Source organism: Oncorhynchus gorbuscha, unplaced genomic scaffold (assembly GCF_021184085.1).
Source record: "Oncorhynchus gorbuscha isolate QuinsamMale2020 ecotype Even-year unplaced genomic scaffold, OgorEven_v1.0 Un_scaffold_370, whole genome shotgun sequence".
Classification (NCBI taxonomy): domain Eukaryota; kingdom Metazoa; phylum Chordata; class Actinopteri; order Salmoniformes; family Salmonidae; genus Oncorhynchus; species Oncorhynchus gorbuscha.
In genome coordinates this window covers 862,783-880,086 of record NW_025745222.1, presented here as the reverse complement: position 1 = coordinate 880,086, position 17,304 = coordinate 862,783, and the positions used below count along the sequence as shown (strand labels likewise).

At 50.0% G+C, this 17,304-nt stretch overlaps 1 protein-coding gene across 4 annotated transcripts in view; it reads left to right on the top strand.

The window, feature by feature from the left end:
- Positions 1 to 17,304, top strand: part of LOC124017997 — a 39,756-nt gene that overhangs the window by 2,903 nt on the left and 19,549 nt on the right. For 2 of the 4 annotated variants that reach the window (XM_046333252.1, XM_046333251.1), the window contains exons 3-5: positions 1,977 to 2,237; positions 4,839 to 4,952; positions 7,394 to 7,486. In XM_046333252.1, coding sequence (XP_046189208.1) covers positions 1,977 to 2,237; positions 4,839 to 4,952; positions 7,394 to 7,486 — 468 coding nt within the window. Of the gene's footprint in view, positions 1 to 1,976; positions 2,238 to 4,838; positions 4,953 to 7,393; positions 7,604 to 17,304 lie in introns of all 4 variants that reach the window. The other 2 variants (XM_046333250.1, XM_046333249.1) reach the window with 1 other exon arrangement.

The following is a 17,304-nucleotide window of genomic DNA, read 5'->3' as shown; positions in this document are numbered from 1 at the left end:
ATTTTACTGACTGGCCCCACCGTGTCAAACAGTTAAAGATCCCACCGTGTCAAACAGCCGACCAGTTAAAGATCCCACCGTGTCAAACAGCCGACCAGTTAAAGATCCCACCGTGTCAAACAGCCGACCAGTTAAAGATCCCACCGTGTCAAACAGCCGACCAGTTAAAGATCCCACCGTGTCAAACAGTTAAAGATCCCACCGTGTCAAACAGCCGACCAGTTAAAGATCCCACCGTGTCAAACAGCCGACCAGTTAAAGATCCCACCGTGTCAAACAGTTAAAGATCCCACCGTGTCAAACAGCCGACCAGTTAAAGATCCCACCGTGTCAAACAGCCGACCAGTTAAAGATCCCACCGTGTCAAACAGTTAAAGATCCCACCGTGTCAAACAGTTAAAGATCCCACCGTGTCAAACAGTTAAAGATCCCACCGTGTCAAACAGTTAAAGATCCCACCGTGTCAAACAGTTAAAGATCCCACCGTGTCAAACAGTTAAAGATCCCACCGTGTCAAACAGCCGACCAGTTAAAGATCCCACCGTGTCAAACAGCCGACCAGTTAAAGATCCCACCGTGTCAAACAGCCGACCAGTTAAAGATCCCACCGTGTCAAACAGCCGACCAGTTAAAGATCCCACCGTGTCAAACAGCCGACCAGTTAAAGATCCCACCGTGTCAAACAGCCGACCAGTTAAAGATCCCACCGTGTCAAACAGTTAAAGATCCCACCGTGTCAAACAGTTAAAGATCCCACCGTGTCAAACAGTTAAAGATCCCACCGTGTCAAACAGTTAAAGATCCCACCGTGTCAAACAGCCGACCAGTTAAAGATCCCACCGTGTCAAACAGCCGACCAGTTAAAGATCCCACCGTGTCAAACAGCCGACCAGTTAAAGATCCCACCGTGTCAACCAGTTAAAGATCCCACCGTGTCAAACAGCCGACCAGTTAAAGATCCCACCGTGTCAACCAGTCAAAGACCCCACCGTGTCAAACAGTTAAAGATCCCACCGTGTCAAACAGCCGACCAGTTAAAGATCCCACCGTGTCAAACAGCCGACCAGTTAAAGATCCCACCGTGTCAAACAGTTAAAGATCCCACCGTGTCAAACAGCCGACCAGTTAAAGATCCCACCGTGTCAAACAGCCGACCAGTTAAAGATCCCACCGTGTCAAACAGTTAGAGACCCCACCGTGTCAAACAGTTAAAGATCCCACCGTGTCAACCAGTTAAAGACCCCACCGTGTCAAACAGTTAAAGATCCCACCGTGTCAAACAGTTAAAGATCCCACCGTGTCAACCAGTTAAAGACCCCACCGTGTCAAACAGTTAAAGATCCCACCGTGTCAAACAGTTAAAGATCCCACCGTGTCAACCAGTTAAAGACCCCACCGTGTCAAACAGTTAAAGATCCCACCGTGTCAAACAGCCGACCAGTTAAAGATCCCACCGTGTCAAACAGCCGACCAGTTAAAGATCCCACCGTGTCAAACAGCCGACCAGTTAAAGATCCCACCGTGTCAAACAGCCGACCAGTTAAAGATCCCACCGTGTCAAACAGCCGACCAGTTAAAGATCCCACCGTGTCAACCAGTTAAAGATCCCACCATGTCGAACAGTTAAAGACCCCACCGTGTCAACCAGTTAAAGATCCCACCATGTCGACCAGTTAAAGACCCCACCGTGTCCTCTCCTCCTCTTCTCTCCACTCTCCTTGCCTCCCCTCCTCCTCTTCTCTCCTCTCTCCTTGCCTCCCCTCCTCCTCTTCTCTCCTCTCTCCTTGCCTCCTCTTCTCTCCTCTCTCCTTGCCTCCCCTCCTTCTCCTCTTCTCTCCTCTCTCCTTGCCTCCCCTTCCCCTCTTTTCCTCTTCTCTTTACTCCTCGTCTCTCCTCCTCCTTTCCTCCTCTCTTCTTTCCTCTCTCCTTGCCTTCCCTTCTCCTCCTTTCACCTCTCCTCCCCTCCATCTCTCCAGGGAGGAGGGTGTCGCTATCAGTGTTGTCTGAAGGAGGGAACGCGACTTTGTACGGCTTACTGACAGAGGAGCAGAAGGAGGGGGAGGTAGAGGGGGAGGAAGAGGGGGAGGAACAAGGACAAGGATTCATCTACTGCTGTTTTCAAACCCCGCCTCTTTCCATACCAACCAATCACAGCCAGTGTCTCCTTCATCTCCACACCCAAGGAACCAATGAGACAGCTGTAAAGTCTGACCTGCCCTGGACACGGCCACCTAGAAGTGAGTAGAGTTGGATCCCATGTGGCTCAGTTGGTAGGTGGAGCATAATGATACACTTGGATTAGCGATCACAGAAGAAAGTTATTTTGTTTCTGGCCATTTGAGCCTGAGCTGTGCTAACAGAAGTGCAAAAGGGGTTTTCTAATGATCAATTAGCCTTTTTTTAAATGATAAACTTGGATTAGCTAACACAACGTGCCATTGGAACACAGGAGTGATGGTTGCTGATAATGGGCCTCTGTACGCCTATGTAGATATTCCATAACCTATGTAGATATTCTATAACCTATGTAGATATTCTATAACCTATGTAGATATTCTATAACCTATGTAGATATTCTATAAACTATGTAGATATTCTATAACCTATGTAGATATTCTATAACCTATGTAGATATTCTATAACCTATGTAGATATTCTATAACCTATGTAGATATTCTATAACCTATGTAGATATTCTATAACCTATGTAGATATTCTATACCCTATGTAGATATTCTATACCCTATGTAGATATTCTATACCCTATGTAGATATTCTATACCCTATGTAGATATTCTATACCCTATGTAGATATTCCATTAAAACTCAGCCGTTTCCAGCGACAACAGTCATTTACATCATTAACAATGTCGACACTGATCTGATCAATTTGATGTTATTTTTAATGGACGAAAAATGTGTTTTTCTTTCAAAAACAAGGACATTTCTAAGTGACCCCTAAAACCTTTGAACGTTTGTTCTTCACTGGTTGTGTCATGTATTGTCATGTATTGTCATGTCTTGTCCCTGTGCTTTCTCTTCTCTTCGTTTCCCCCTGCTGGTCGTTTTAGGTTACTTTCTCTCTCTCTATCTCTCTCTCTCTCTCTATCGTTCCGTTCCTGCTCCCAGCTGTTCCTCATTCTCCTAACGACCTCGTTTACTCTCTCACACCTGTCCCCTATTTTGCCCTCTGATTAAGTCTCTATTTCTCTCTCTGTTTCTGCTTCTGTCCTTGTCGGATTCTTGTTTGCTTTGCCCTTGTTCCGTCCTGTCGTATTCTGCCTCTTCATCAGATGCTGCGTGTGAGCAGGTGTCTCTATCCTCTACGGCCTGCGCCTACCCGAAGGGACCTGCAGTCTGTTGCCGCTAGCCCTGCAACTCTCCTCAACAACTAGAAGGGGGACTCTCCTGTAAAGATTGAGGATTTATGTTTTCCCTGTTTGGACATTAAAAGACTCTGTTTCTGTTAAATCGCTTTTGGGTCCTCACTCACCTGCATAACAGGTTTCCCTTTTCTCGTGGCAACAGGTCACACATCTTGCTGCTGTGATGGCACACTGTGGGATTTCACCCAGTAGATATGGGAGTTTATCAAAAATTGGATTTGTTTTATAATTCTTTGTGGGTCTGTGTAATCTGAGGGAAATATATGTCTCTAATATGGTCATACATTGGGCAGGAGGTTAGGAAGTGCAGCTCAGTTTCCACCTCGTTTTGTGGGCAGTGTTGCACATAGCCTGTCTTCTCTTGAGAGCCATGTCTGCCTACGGCGGCCTTTCTCAATAGCAAGGCTATGCTCACTGAGTCTGTACATAGTCAAAGCTTTCCTTAAGTTTGGGTCAGTCACAGTGGTCAGGTATTCTGCTACTGTGTACTCTCTGTTTAGGGACAAATAACGTTCTATTTTGCTCTGTTTTTTTGTTAAATCTTTCCAATCTGTCAAGTAATTATCTTTTTGTTTTCTCATGATTTGGTTGGGTGTAATTGTGCTGCTGTCCTGGGGCTCCGTTCACAAACACAAACACAAATCATGAGAAAAGGACCAGCTTGCTTAGGGGACTCTTCTCCAGGTTCATCTCTCTGTAGGTGATGGCTTTGTTGTGGAAGGTTTGTGAATCGCTTCCTTTTAGGTGGTTACAGAATTTAACGGCTCTTTTCTGGATTTTGATAATTAGTGGGTATCGGCCTAATTCTGCTCTGCATACATTATTTGGTGTTCTACGTTGTACACAGAGGATATTTTTCTCCCTCCCCTTTCTCCACCCCTCTCTCGCTCTCTTTTTCTCCTCCCCCACTCTCTCCTCCCCCTCAACCCCTCTCTCTCCTCTCTCTCTCTTTCTCTCCTCCCCCTCTCCCCCCTCTCTCTCCTCTCTCTCTCTGTCTCTTTCTCCTCCCCCTCTCTCTTTCTCCTCCCCCTCTCTCTCTCTCTTCCCCCTCCTCCTCCCCTCTCCCCCTTTCCCCCCTCTCTCTCCCCCTCCTCCTCCCCTCTCCCCCTTTCCCTCTCTCTCTCTCCTCCCCCTCCTCCTCCCCCTCTCTCTCTCTCTCTCTCTCTCCCCTCCTCCTCCCCTCTCCCCCTTTCCCCCTCTCTCTCCTCCCCCCTCTCTCTCTCTCCTCCCCTCTCCTCCCTCTCTCTCTCTCCTCCCTCTCCTCCCCCCCTCTCTCTCTCTCCCCTCTCTCTCTCTCTCTCTCTCTCTCTCTCTCTCTCTCTCTCTCTCTCTCTCTCTCTCTCTCTCTCTCTCTCTCCCTCTCTCCTCCCCTCTCTCTCTCCCTCTCTCCTCCCCTCTCTCTCCTCCCCTCTCTCTCTTTCTCCTCCCCCTTTCTCTCCCCCCTCTCTCTAGGTGAGTGGTTGTGTGTCTTCAGGGTGACGTGGTTGGTCCTGGTGGTTGTGGTCATGTTGACCGTTCTCACCACGGTCCTGGGTCTGATCTACTGGAGGACTCGCTGCTGTCGAAGTGAGTCACACACACACACAGTCTCGTATAACTAACCTTGTGGACACACACACACACACACACACACACACACACACACACACACACACACACACACACACACACACACACACACACACACACACACACACACACACACACACACACACACACAGTCTCGTATAACTAACCTTGTGGGGACACACAGACACACACACACACTCAGTCTTGTATAACTAACCTTGTGGACACACACACACACACACACACACACACACACACACACACACACACACACACACACACACACACACACACACACACACACACACACGCACACGCACACAGTCTTGTATAACTAACCTTGTGGACACACACACACACACACACACACACACACACACACACACACACACACACACACACACACACACACACACACACACACACACACACACACACACACACACACACACACACACACACACACAGTCTTGTATAACTAACCTTGTGGGGACACACAGACACACACACACACACACACAGTCTTGTATAACTAACCTTGTGGGGACACACACACACACACAGTCTTGTATAACTAACCTTGTGGGGACACACACACATCTTAAACAAATGAAAAAGTCTTTATGTACATGGGTTGAAATTAAATTATTTCCCTCTCCCTCTTCTCCTTTCTCCCCCATTCCCCTCTCCTACCCCTCTCCCCTCTCCCTCTCCTACCCCTCCCTCTTCTCCTTTCTCCCCCATTCCCCTCTCCTACCCCTCTCCCCTCTCCCTCTCCTACCCCTCCCTCTTCTCTTTTCTCCCCCATTCCCCTCTCCTACCCCTCTCCCCTCTCCCTCTCCTACCCCTCCCTCTTCTCCTTTCTCCCCCATTCCCCTCTCCTACCCCTCTCCCCTCTCCCTCTCCTACCCCTCCCTCTTCTCCTTTCTCCCCCATTCCCCTCTCCTACCCCTCTCCCCTCTCCCTCTCCTACCCCTCCCTCTTCTCCTTTCTCCCCATTCCCCTCTCCTACCCCTCTCCCCTCTCCCTCTCCTACCCCTCCTCTTCTCCTTTCTCCCTTCTTTACCTTCCCCCTTCTCTCTCCTACCCCTCCCTCTTCTCCTTTCTCCCCCTTCTCTACCTTCCCCTTTCTCTCTCCTACCCCTCCTCTTCTCCTTTCTCCCTTCTTTACCTTCCCCCTTCTCTCTCCTACCCCTCCCTCTTCTCCTTTCTCCCCTTCTCTACCTTCCCCTTTCTCTCTCCTACCCCTCCCTCTTCTCCTTTCTCCCCCTTCTCTACCTTCCCCTTTCTCTCTCCTACCCCTCCCTCTTCTCCTTTCTCCCCCTTCTCTACCTTCCCTTTCTCTCTCCTACCCCTCCCTCTTCTCCTTTCTCCCCCTTCTCTACCTTCCCCTCTCTCTCTCCTACCCCTCCCTCTTCTCCTTTCTCCCCTTCTCTACCTTCCCCTCTCCCTCTCCTACCCCTCACTCTTCTCCTTTCTCCCCCTTCTCTACCTTCCCCTTTCTCTCTCCTACCCCTCCCTCTTCTCCTTTCTCCCCCTTCTCTACCTTCCCCTCTCCCTCTCCTACCCCTCCCTCTTCTCCTTTCTCCCCCTTCTCTACCTTCCCCTCTCCCTCTCCTACCCCTCCCTCTTCTCCTTTCTCCCCCTTCTCTACCTTCCCCTTTCTCTCTCCTACCCCTCCCTCTTCTCCTTTCTCCCCCTTCTCTACCTTCCCCTTTCTCTCTCCTACCCCTCCCTCTTCTCCTTTCTCCCCCTTCTCTACCTTCCCCCTCTCCCTCTCCTACCCCTCCCTCTTCTCCTTTCTCCCCCTTCTCTACCTTCCCCTCTCCCTCTCCTACCCCTCCCTCTTCTCCTTTCTCCCCCTTCTCTACCTTCCCCTTTCTCTCTCCTACCCCTCCCTCTTCTCCTTTCTCCCCCTTCTCTACCTTCCCCTTTCTCTCTCCTACCCCTCCCTCTTCTCCTTTCTCCCCTTTCTCTCTCCTACCCCTCTCCCTCTTCTCCTTTCTCCCCTTCTCTACCTTCCCCTCTCCCTCTCCTACCCCTCCCTCTTCTCCTTTCTCCCCCTTCTCTACCTTCCCCTCTCCCTCTCCTACCCCTCCCTCTCCTCCTTTCTCCCCCCCTTCTCTACCTTCCCCTCTCCCTCTCCTACCCCTCCCTCTTCTCCTTTCTCCCCCTTCCCCTTTCTCTCTCCTACCCCTCCCTCTTCTCCTTTCTCCCCCTTCTCTACCTTCCCCTTTCTCTCTCCTACCCCTCCCTCTTCTCCTTTCTCCCCCTTCTCTGCCTTCCCCCTTCTCTCTCCTACCCCTCCCTCTTCTCCCTCCCCCTTCTCTGCCTTCCCTTCCCCTCTCCTACCCCTCCCTCTTCTCCTTTCTCCCCCCTTCTTTGCCTTCCCTTCCCCTCTCATACCCCTCCCTCTCCTCCTTTTCTCCCCCTCCCAGAGGAGCCCAGAGTGTATCCAGCCAGTGTGTTCCAGACCAGAGGATTCAACATGGACCTCCCTGATGTCTCTGTCTCACTACATCACTCCTCAGGTACCTCTCTCTCCCCCCTCCCAGAGGAGCCCAGAGTGTATCCAGCCAGTGTGTTCCAGACCAGAGGATTCAACATGGACCTCCCTGATGTCTCTGTCTCACTACATCACTCCTCAGGTACCTCTCTCTCTCCCCCTCTCTCCCCCTCTCTCTCTCCCTATCTCTCTCTCTCTCCCTCTCCAACAGCAGAAAACAGAATAGCCTGCATCCCAAATGGCATCCTACCCTATGGTCACTGCACTATATAGGGAACAGAGCCCTATGGTCACAACACTATATAGGGAACAGAGCCCTATGGTCACTGCACTATATAGAGAATAGAGCCCTATGGTCACTGCACTATATAGGGAATAGAGCCCTATGGTCACTGCACTATATAGGGAATAGAGCCCTATGGTCACTGCACTATATAGGGAATAGAGCCCTATGGTCACTGCACTATATAGGGAACAGAGCCCTATGGTCACTGCACTATATAGGGAATAGAGCCCTATGGTCACTGCACTATATAGGGAATAGAGCCCTATGGTCTCTGCACTATATAGGGAATAGAGCCCTATGGTCACTGTACTATATAGAGAATAGAGCCCTATGGTCACTGTACTATATAGGGAACAGAGCCCTATGGTCACAACACTATATAGGGAATAGAGCCCTATGGTCTCTGCACTATATAGGGAATAGAGCCCTATGGTCTCTGCACTATATAGGGAATAGAGCCCTATGGTCACTGCACTATATAGGGAATAGAGCCCTATGGTCACTGCACTATATAGGGAATAGAGCCCTATGGTCACTGCACTATATAGGGAATAGAGCCCTATGGTCACAACACTATATAGGGAATAGAGCCCTATGGTCACTGCACTATATAGGGAATAGAGCCCTATGGTCACTGCACTATATAGGGAATAGAGCCCTATGGTCACTGCACTATATAGGGAACAGAGCCCTATGGTCTCTGCACTATATAGGGAATAGAGCCCTATGGTCACTGCACTATATAGGGAATAGAGCCCTATGGTCACTGCACTATATAGGGAATAGAGCCCTATGGTCACAACACTATATAGGGAATAGAGCCCTATGGTCACTGCACTATATAGGGAATAGAGCCCTATGGTCACTGCACTATATAGGGAATAGAGCTGAAAGATTAGTGGAATCTGTGTGGGTTGCTGGACAGGTAGGATGACTGACAGTGTCGGTGAACAGGTGGTCACGTGTCAGGTGACAGAGGAATGTATGAGACTTGAGGCAGGAATTCCTTTAACCATAAAGTGGTATATTTACTGGTAGTCTGTGCTGCATCACAAAGGAAACAAATAACATGTATACAATCAAATTCATAATCAAAGTTCAAATCATAGCAGTCATTATTAACAATTCACATTACACAATATGTTTGAAGCGTGCGCTCCAAGCCGCGCTCCGCGGTGATAACTATAAACAATAACTGAATGGCCCACTCTCCCGATCACCACAGATCATTCAGATGAAAGGTAAGAGTCGGTGGACTTACGTGGATTCATGGACGCACAGAACTTCTGGATCAGATGGATTTAGGGAAGAGAAAGCAGCGAGATCAGGCGATGGCAATTTCCTCCTTTTATGGAGTTGAGATCTGTAGGACATTTCCACCTGACCTAATTAAAGCGCCCTGGCCCAGCTGAGTAAATGGCAATTAATTAAAGGAGTATTCCACCAACTCCATGGGCCTTTTCTACAGCCACCCCGGAAATTTGTTAATTTCCACATTCCTCAAAAAGGCTCATTGCTCCCCATCCTCTGTTATCTCAGGGAGAGGAATCAGTCGGGCAACTGGCCGGATATATGTCCGGTTCTTCACCTGGATTTCCACTGATCTAACACGACCATCGGTCCCAGGCATGGTCTTAGTTATACGGCCCACCGGCCAGGAGGCTCGAGGCAGCTGAGGGTCCACCATCATTACTACTTGGCCAGTTTCCAGGCTGGCCATTTCTCTCCGCCATTTCCCTCTGTGCTGTAGACTTGGTAGGTAATCCCGAATGAATCGGGCCCAAAAATGGTCAGCTAAGATTTGGCTGTGTCGCCACCGGCGTCTGCCGACGAGGTTGGTATCAGCATACATGGCTTGAGGAAGTGACGCATCTCGGCGTCCCATCAAGAGCATATTCGGTGTAACCGGATCGGGGTCAGCGATGTCTGCAGAGAGATATCCCAAGGGTTTGGAGTTCAGAATCCCTTCCACCTCTATCAGGACAGTCCTCAAGACCGTTTCAGTGACAGTTTGGTCCCCTAGTACGACTCGTAAGGCCGTCTTTACAGATTTGATCTCTCGCTCCCATGTTCCTCCAAAATGAGGAGCGCCTGGAGGGTTAAATTTGAATGAGATTTGTTGGTCCATCAGCTGATCCTGGAAGCTGGGTTCCATGGCTTTGAAGGCTTCCTCCAACCTGGCTTCTCCTGCCTTGAAGTTCGTACCTCTGTCAGCCAGGATCTCGTAGGGTTTCCCCGTCGGGAGATAAACCGCCGTAGGGCCATGAGGAAGGCTTCCGTATCCAAACTCTCCAGTAGGTCCAGGTGGACACATCTGGTTGTCATACACTTGAATAGAATGCCCCAGCGCTTTTCCACACGACGACCTAACTTGATCATCAAGGGGCCGAAGCAATCTACTCCTGTTGACCAGAAGGGTGGTTTAAGGAGGCGCAAGCGAGCAGGGGGTAAATCTGCCATTTTGGGCACCGTAGCTCCGGCCCGCCATCTCTGACATTCTACGCAGGCGTATTGGTGCTTACGAATGGCTCCTCGTCCTCCAATTATCCAGTACTTCCGCCTCATCTCCCCATAGACCCTCTCTGGCCCTGGGTGGAGAAGCCGCTCATCATAACTCTTGATGAGGAGCCTGGTAAGAGGGTGTCTGGAGTCGAGGATAATTGGGTGGATAGCATCTGGGTCCAAAACCTCCGCTTGGCGCAGCCTCCTCCAACTCTGATCACTCCAAGGATTGGATCATATTCTGGGGCAAGAGAGAGAAGACGGCTGCCCTTAGCCACTTCCCTACCGGCTTTCAGAGCTTTTAACTCCTCAGGGAAGCTAACTGCTTGTGCTTGCTGGAGGAGTAGTGTCTCTGCCGCGAGGGAGGTAGGTATAGAAGCCACCCCATCTGAGGTCTGGTTTGTGGCTGTGATCAGATCCGGCAGTGTTTGGGATTGTGTTAGGTCAGGGAGAGCTGTTGTTGGTTCCGTAGAAATGCTGTAGCATTGGGCAGACTTCCTTAACTCATGAGCTTCAGTCGGTCGCGGAGGGGCCGCACGCCTGGGGGCTGTCGGCCACTCGTTCTCTGGTTGGGACAAGAATGGTGGTCCCAAGCTCCAGCGATGGGGTTTAGCCAATTCCTTAAGGGTTTTACCTCTAGTAATGTCATCAGCAGGATTGTTTATGCTATCAACATACCTCCAGTCCTGGACTTCTGTTAGGTCTTGGATTTCCGCAATGTGAGTCCCGACAAACACCTTATACCTGCAGGACTCCGACTTGAGCCATGTCAATACAGTGGTCGAATCACTCCAGTAGATGATCCTTTGGATTGGCAAGGTGAGCTCGGCTCGCAAGGTAGAGGCCAACTGGGCTCCGGAAAGGGCAGCACTGAGTTCCAGCCTAGGCATTGACAACTGCTTCTTGGGTGCGACCCTGGACCTGGCCATGACAAAGGAGACATGGGTGTGGCCTGCCTTATCCTCCACTCTAAGATAGGAAACCGCCCCATAAGCTCGCTCCGAAGCGTCACAGAACACATGCAGTTCCAGGCATGATCCCAGTTGGTCAACACAGGATGGTACATAACATCTTGGCATTTGGACATCAGAGAGCTCCGTTAACTCAGTTTCCCAACAGATCCATCGTTCCACTAGGTCAGCTGGGTGGATTGGTTCATCCCAGTCCCTCTTGGTCTGCCACAGTTCCTGGACTAAGACTTTGGCCCGTGTTGTATATGGCAGGATATACCCAAGGGGATCGTATTGACTGGCCAGGGTCCGATAGATGGTGCGCAGAGTGGGGGTTTCGGTGCGCAGAGTGGGGGTTTCGGTACTCTGGGATGAGCAGTGCTTATACCCCAGGGTATCCGGTAGGCAGCTCCACCTCAGTCCTAGAGTGGGCTCTTCTGGGTTAGCACCAGACTGCGTTAGCCATAGTTCACTGCTACTGGACCTAGCTTGTGGCGGGAGGTGCTGGATAACCTCCGCTCTGTTACTAGCCCACTGTCGGACCTCAAATCCCCCTTTGGACAGGAGATTCCGCACTTTATCAAGGAGTGATTTCGCTTCAGCCGTGGATGGGATGCTTTGTAAGCAGTTATCCACATAGAAGGCATTTTCCACTGAATCCAATACTTCTGGGTCACTGTCTGGATGCTCCCGTGCGTGTCTCTGCAGAGCGTATATGGCACAGCAAGGACTGCAGGTGGTGCCGAATGGGAGTACCTGCCATTCATAGATTGTGGGCTCTGCATCTCGTTCCATATTTCGCCATATGAACCGGAGCAGTGTGGTGTCGGAAGGCAGTAAACGAATCTGATGAAACATGGCTTTGATGTCTCCACTGATGGCTGTAGAGTGCTGCCGGAACCGGAGAAGGACACCGAGCAAGGAAGGACCTAAGGTTGGTCCGGGGAGTAGACAGTCATTCAGGCTTTGACCAGCTGCTTGGAATGAACAGTTGAAGACAAGTCTATACTTCCCACCATGTTGCTGGATAACATGGTGAGGGAGATACCAGGATTCACGGAGTGCGTTTCCCTCTTCATGAGCTGTCACTTCAGTGACGTAGCCTGCCTTCACAAGGTTATGAATCTCTCGGTTATGAACTTCTGCAAGCTCAGGATTCTTCACCAGGCGTCGCTCTGTTCCACGCAGTAGTGGGAGTACAGCCCGTGTCGTGGTTGCCAGAGAAGGATGGTTGGGCACCCGTAGCAGTGGGGTTGCATACCTGCGAACGCCATCCATTTCAGTGGTGGTGGTGCTCTTCTCCAGGAGGTCTAATGCATAGGAGTCATTTTTCGAGCGAGTGACCTCCTGTAGCTTCCGGTTGGAGAAGGTGTCCATCTTCCATAGCATCTCAACATTCCGAAGGAGGTCAGTGGCTGCATCTGGATTGCTTCTGGTGAAGAGGACTTGCTGTGACTGTACATCTTGGGTGGAGAGAAGTAGATGGGATGGACCTTGCACAGCCCAACCCAAGGATGTATGGACAGCAATGGGTCCTCCTTCTGGTCCAGCTCGTATAGGCTCAGTCGGGGTGACGAGATGTGGGTGGTCTGACCCAATCAGGATAAGTGGTGCTACTCTGGCCAGGTTAGGAAGAGGCAATCCTCGTAGATGAGGATATTGTTTCTGTAGAACACTTACCGGGCAGGAGTGCTCTGCGAGATTCAAGCCATCTGCCGTGAAGGCATTGGTGATGTTATAGGCCACGCCCCTGTTTCCTGAAGGTGAAATGCTGAAGGTTACAGCAGAGCCTTTCATTTGGATAACATCGTGTCGCACCGTTCTGAGATTAAGGGTCTCGGGGGTCCCTTCCAGGTTAAGCTGACGGGTGGCCGCTGTGAGAATGATTGTTCTTTCTGACCCATCATCTAGAATGGCGAATGTATCAATGCTTCTCCCTTCACTTTGCAGAGTGACCTTGACCACCTTCAACATGACCCTTGGAGATCGGTTCTGCTGGTCGAGATACAGCTCCTTTGCAGCTCCTACCATGAGCATACTCTGCTCCTTCTTTGCTTGGGGAAATAGATCATGCAACACGGTGAGATGGATTTCTTTACAGCGGTTGCAGGGTTTCCTCAATGTGCAGGTCTCCACCTTATGGCTACGGGCACACTTGTAGCATCGCTCGCCTGAAGTGATCCAGGCCTTCAATTGAGTTTGAGTGAGCTTTTTTTACTCTGGGGCATGAGCCAAGGAAGTGCCCCTTACTATTGCAATATGGGCAGTAAGGCTGGAATTTGATGTTCTCGCTCTTGAGACGGGTCTTCTTCCCGGGTTCCTCCCCCCGGCCTCACTATTTAAGTACATGGTAGTGGGATTTGGTCTTTCCTTTCCCTGCTGGCGTTCAAACTCCTTCCTTCCCCCTGTGGCTATGGCGGAGATTGTGGCCTGGTGAGCGATGCTCTTCGCCTTTGCCTTCACCTCCAACCATGTGGCCAGGTCTCTGAGAGCATAGGTGCTTCTTGAGCCCTCTTTCAGGATGCCCTTATTCAAACAATGTTCAATGAAACTGTCTCTGAGGTACACTGGAAGTTTGCTAAGAAGCCTGTCCACGTGGGAGCCACATTTAAGCTCGTTCCCGTCTTCTCCTTCAACGGATTGGAGCATCGAGGTCAGGGATTGGACAGCCAGGGAGAATTCTTGGAAGGCAGCATGGTCTCCCATTTTAATTGGAGACGTGTTCAGGATGTTGTTTAGTTCATTCTGTACTAGCTGACGTGGCTCACCATATCTCGCCTTCAGGGCCTGGAGAGCTGTCGTGTATGGTGTTGCGGAGTGCATAAAGGATTGGGCCAGCCTGTATGCACTTGGAAACCGCAAATGATCCATTAGTACTTGGTATTTGTAGCGTTCTGACAGATGACCGTGAATACCCAGTAGACTCTCCAATGCCATTTCCAAAAGGACAAATTCACTCTCCTTTCCATTTTCAAAGTATGGCAGTTTGGGTCTGGGAATTCCATAGGCTGAGGCTACTAGAAGTTTCATAATGTTGGCTCCCTCTTCTGGTTGCGTGAAGGATAAACCCGGGACTTCTGATGAGCCCACTGTGGCCTCATTGGGCCGGTCACCTACTGTCCCAGACCCACCATTTGTGGCAGCCGGAATTGGGCGAGAGCCCTCCGACCTGTTGTTTGAGGACTGGCCTGGCCCTGGATGAAAGGAACGATTTGCCTTGGTTGGTAATTGGCGGAAAGGCGAAGGAGTGATGCTTTGTCCAGATGGAGGAATGCTAACTTGTGTCACTGGCATAGAGGGCGTTGGCGGAGCGGCCCGTCTCCCGTGCTCCGTGTTGGCTGTTGACCCCGGAGCCTCCGAGGACTGTGTGCCATGCTGTACCAGAGGGGCAGATTGGGAAAGAAAGGCAGACAGTTCAGGTCGATGTGGAGGGGTGGTCAGGTCAACTCCCCGTTCGTTCCTCTCCAGGAAGGATGAGACCATCCGTGCCTCTTCTAATTCCCTTCTGGCTTGACGGTGCCGTCGCTGCTGTGCCAGGTCCTTGGCAATGGATTCCCTTTCCTGTAGAGCTCTACGGGCCTGCACATCCAATTGGTGACATCGTTCGTCAGCCTGTCGTTCCTCCTCAATCTGACGCTCAATTTCCTCCAAAGCTAATAGTTTCATCCTCTCTTGTAGGACAGCGTTCTGTGAATTGCTGAGGGCTAGTGAATGGCGGCTGCCATGGCCACTTCCAAAGGGGTATCCACTGGTCGAACTCCCACTCCGTCTAGAGTGCTTCGACGATTTCCCATTAGTTAAGGGGTGAGCGGAGCCTGCCTCTGGAAGCTGGTCGACCTGTGCAGTGGGAGTTACCTCTTCCATAGGTTCCTCACGTAGACCACTTTCCTGCTCCAAAGCAGTTTCCGGTCCTTGGCTCAGAGGGGATGGTTGATGGCTGAAACATATAGTTGATCCATCAACTCTTTGAGCTCTGGTGGGCTTGCCCTTTGATGTCGGAACCTCGACCACATAGTCCTTAAGATAACCAGGTGCTTGCCTGGTTCTTCTGGTGCTCCTGGTAGTTGAGGATGAAGCCTTTGTTGCTTTAGGCTTAGCTCCTGGATATTTCCTTTGTTCCAAGACCTTTCTCTCAGCTGCTCTCTCCTCCTCTCTTCTTCCTTCCAGTGGAGACAATTCTTCCCTCTCCGCCTCCATTTCCTTTTCACCTGTCTTTGGTTCAGTCATCATCCGGCTCAAAGGACCATTGAAAGATTAGTGGAATCTGTGTGGGTTGCTGGACAGGTAGGATGACTGACAGTGTCGGTGAACAGGTGGTCACGTGTCAGGTGACAGAGGAATGTATGAGACTTGAGGCAGGAATTCCTTTAACCATAAAGTGGTATATTTACTGGTAGTCTGTGCTGCATCACAAAGGAAACAAATAACATGTATACAATCAAATTCATAATCAAAGTTCAAATCATAGCAGTCATTATTAACAATTCACATTACACAATATGTTTGAAGCGTGCGCTCCAAGCCGCGCTCCGCGGTGATAACTATAAACAATAACTGAATGGCCCACTCTCCCGATCACCACAGATCATTCAGATGAAAGGTAAGAGTCGGTGGACTTACGTGGATTCATGGACGCACAGAACTTCTGGATCAGATGGATTTAGGGAAGAGAAAGCAGCGAGATCAGGCGATGGCAATTTCCTCCTTTTATGGAGTTGAGATCTGTAGGACATTTCCACCTGACCTAATTAAAGCGCCCCTGGCCCAGCTGAGTAAATGGCAATTAATTAAAGGAGTATTCCACCAACTCCATGGGCCTTTTCTACAAGAGCCCTATGGTCACTGCACTATATAGGGAATAGAGCCCTATGGTCACTGCACTATATAGGGAATAGAGCCCTATGGTCACTGCACTATATAGGGAATAGAGCCCTATGGTCTCTGCACTATATAGGGAACAGAGCCCTATGGTCACAACACTATATAGGGAACAGAGCCCTATGGTCACAACACTATATAGGGAATAGAGCCCTATGGTCACTGCACTATATAGGGAACAGAGCCCTATGGTCACTGTACTATATAGGGAACAGAGCCCTGTGTTCTAAAGTAGATCACTAAGGGAAGAGGGAGCCATTTGGGATGCAGTATAGTAGACGTACCTTCCTGTCTCATAGACTGACGCTGTGATCTCCTTCCATAGAGCTGCTGCTCAGGACGACATACTGGACTGGTGTGTGTGTGTGCGTGCGTGCGTGCGCATGTGCGTGCGTGCGTGCGCGTGTGCGTGTACAGTGTTGGGAAGTAGTGAACTCGTCATGTTTATACATTTTGCAGTATCTCGGTGGTAGTTGAACTAAATTCACATCTAGGTAGTGTTTTCAGTAGTTTACTACTTTTTAACCGTGTAGCGATGTAGCTAACTACTGGAACTACACACTACTGTTTAACCATGTAGCGGTGAAGCTAACTACTGGAACTACACACTACTGTTTTACCATGTAGCTAACTACTGAAGCTACAAACTACTGTATAACCATGTAGTGTTTTCAGTAGTTTACTACTGTTTAACCGTGTAGCGATGTAGCTAACTACTGGAACTACACACTACTCTGTTCAGTAGTGGGGCTAGAGACAGGCACTACACTTCTCCGTTCAGTAGTGGGGCTAGAGACAGGCACTACACTTCTCTGTTCAGTAGTGGGGCTAGAGACAGGCACTACACTTCTCTGTTCAGTAGTGGGGCTAGAGACAGGCACAGCCTGTAGCCTGTGAAACGTACATGTAGCCTGTGAAATGTACATGTATCCTGTAGACTGTAGCCTGTAGCCTGTGAAACGTACCTGTAGCCTGTAGCCTGTGAAACGTACATGTAGCCTGTAGCCTGTGAAATGTACATGTAGCCTGTAGACTGTGAAACGTACATGTAGCCTGTAGCCTGTGAAACGTACATGTAGCCTGTAGCCTGTGAAACGTACATGTAGCCTGTAGACTGTAGCCTGTGAAACATACCTGTAGCCTGTAGCCTGTGAAACGTACATGTAGCCTGTAGACTGTAGCCTGTGAAACGTACATGTAGCCTGTGAAATGTACATGTATCCTGTA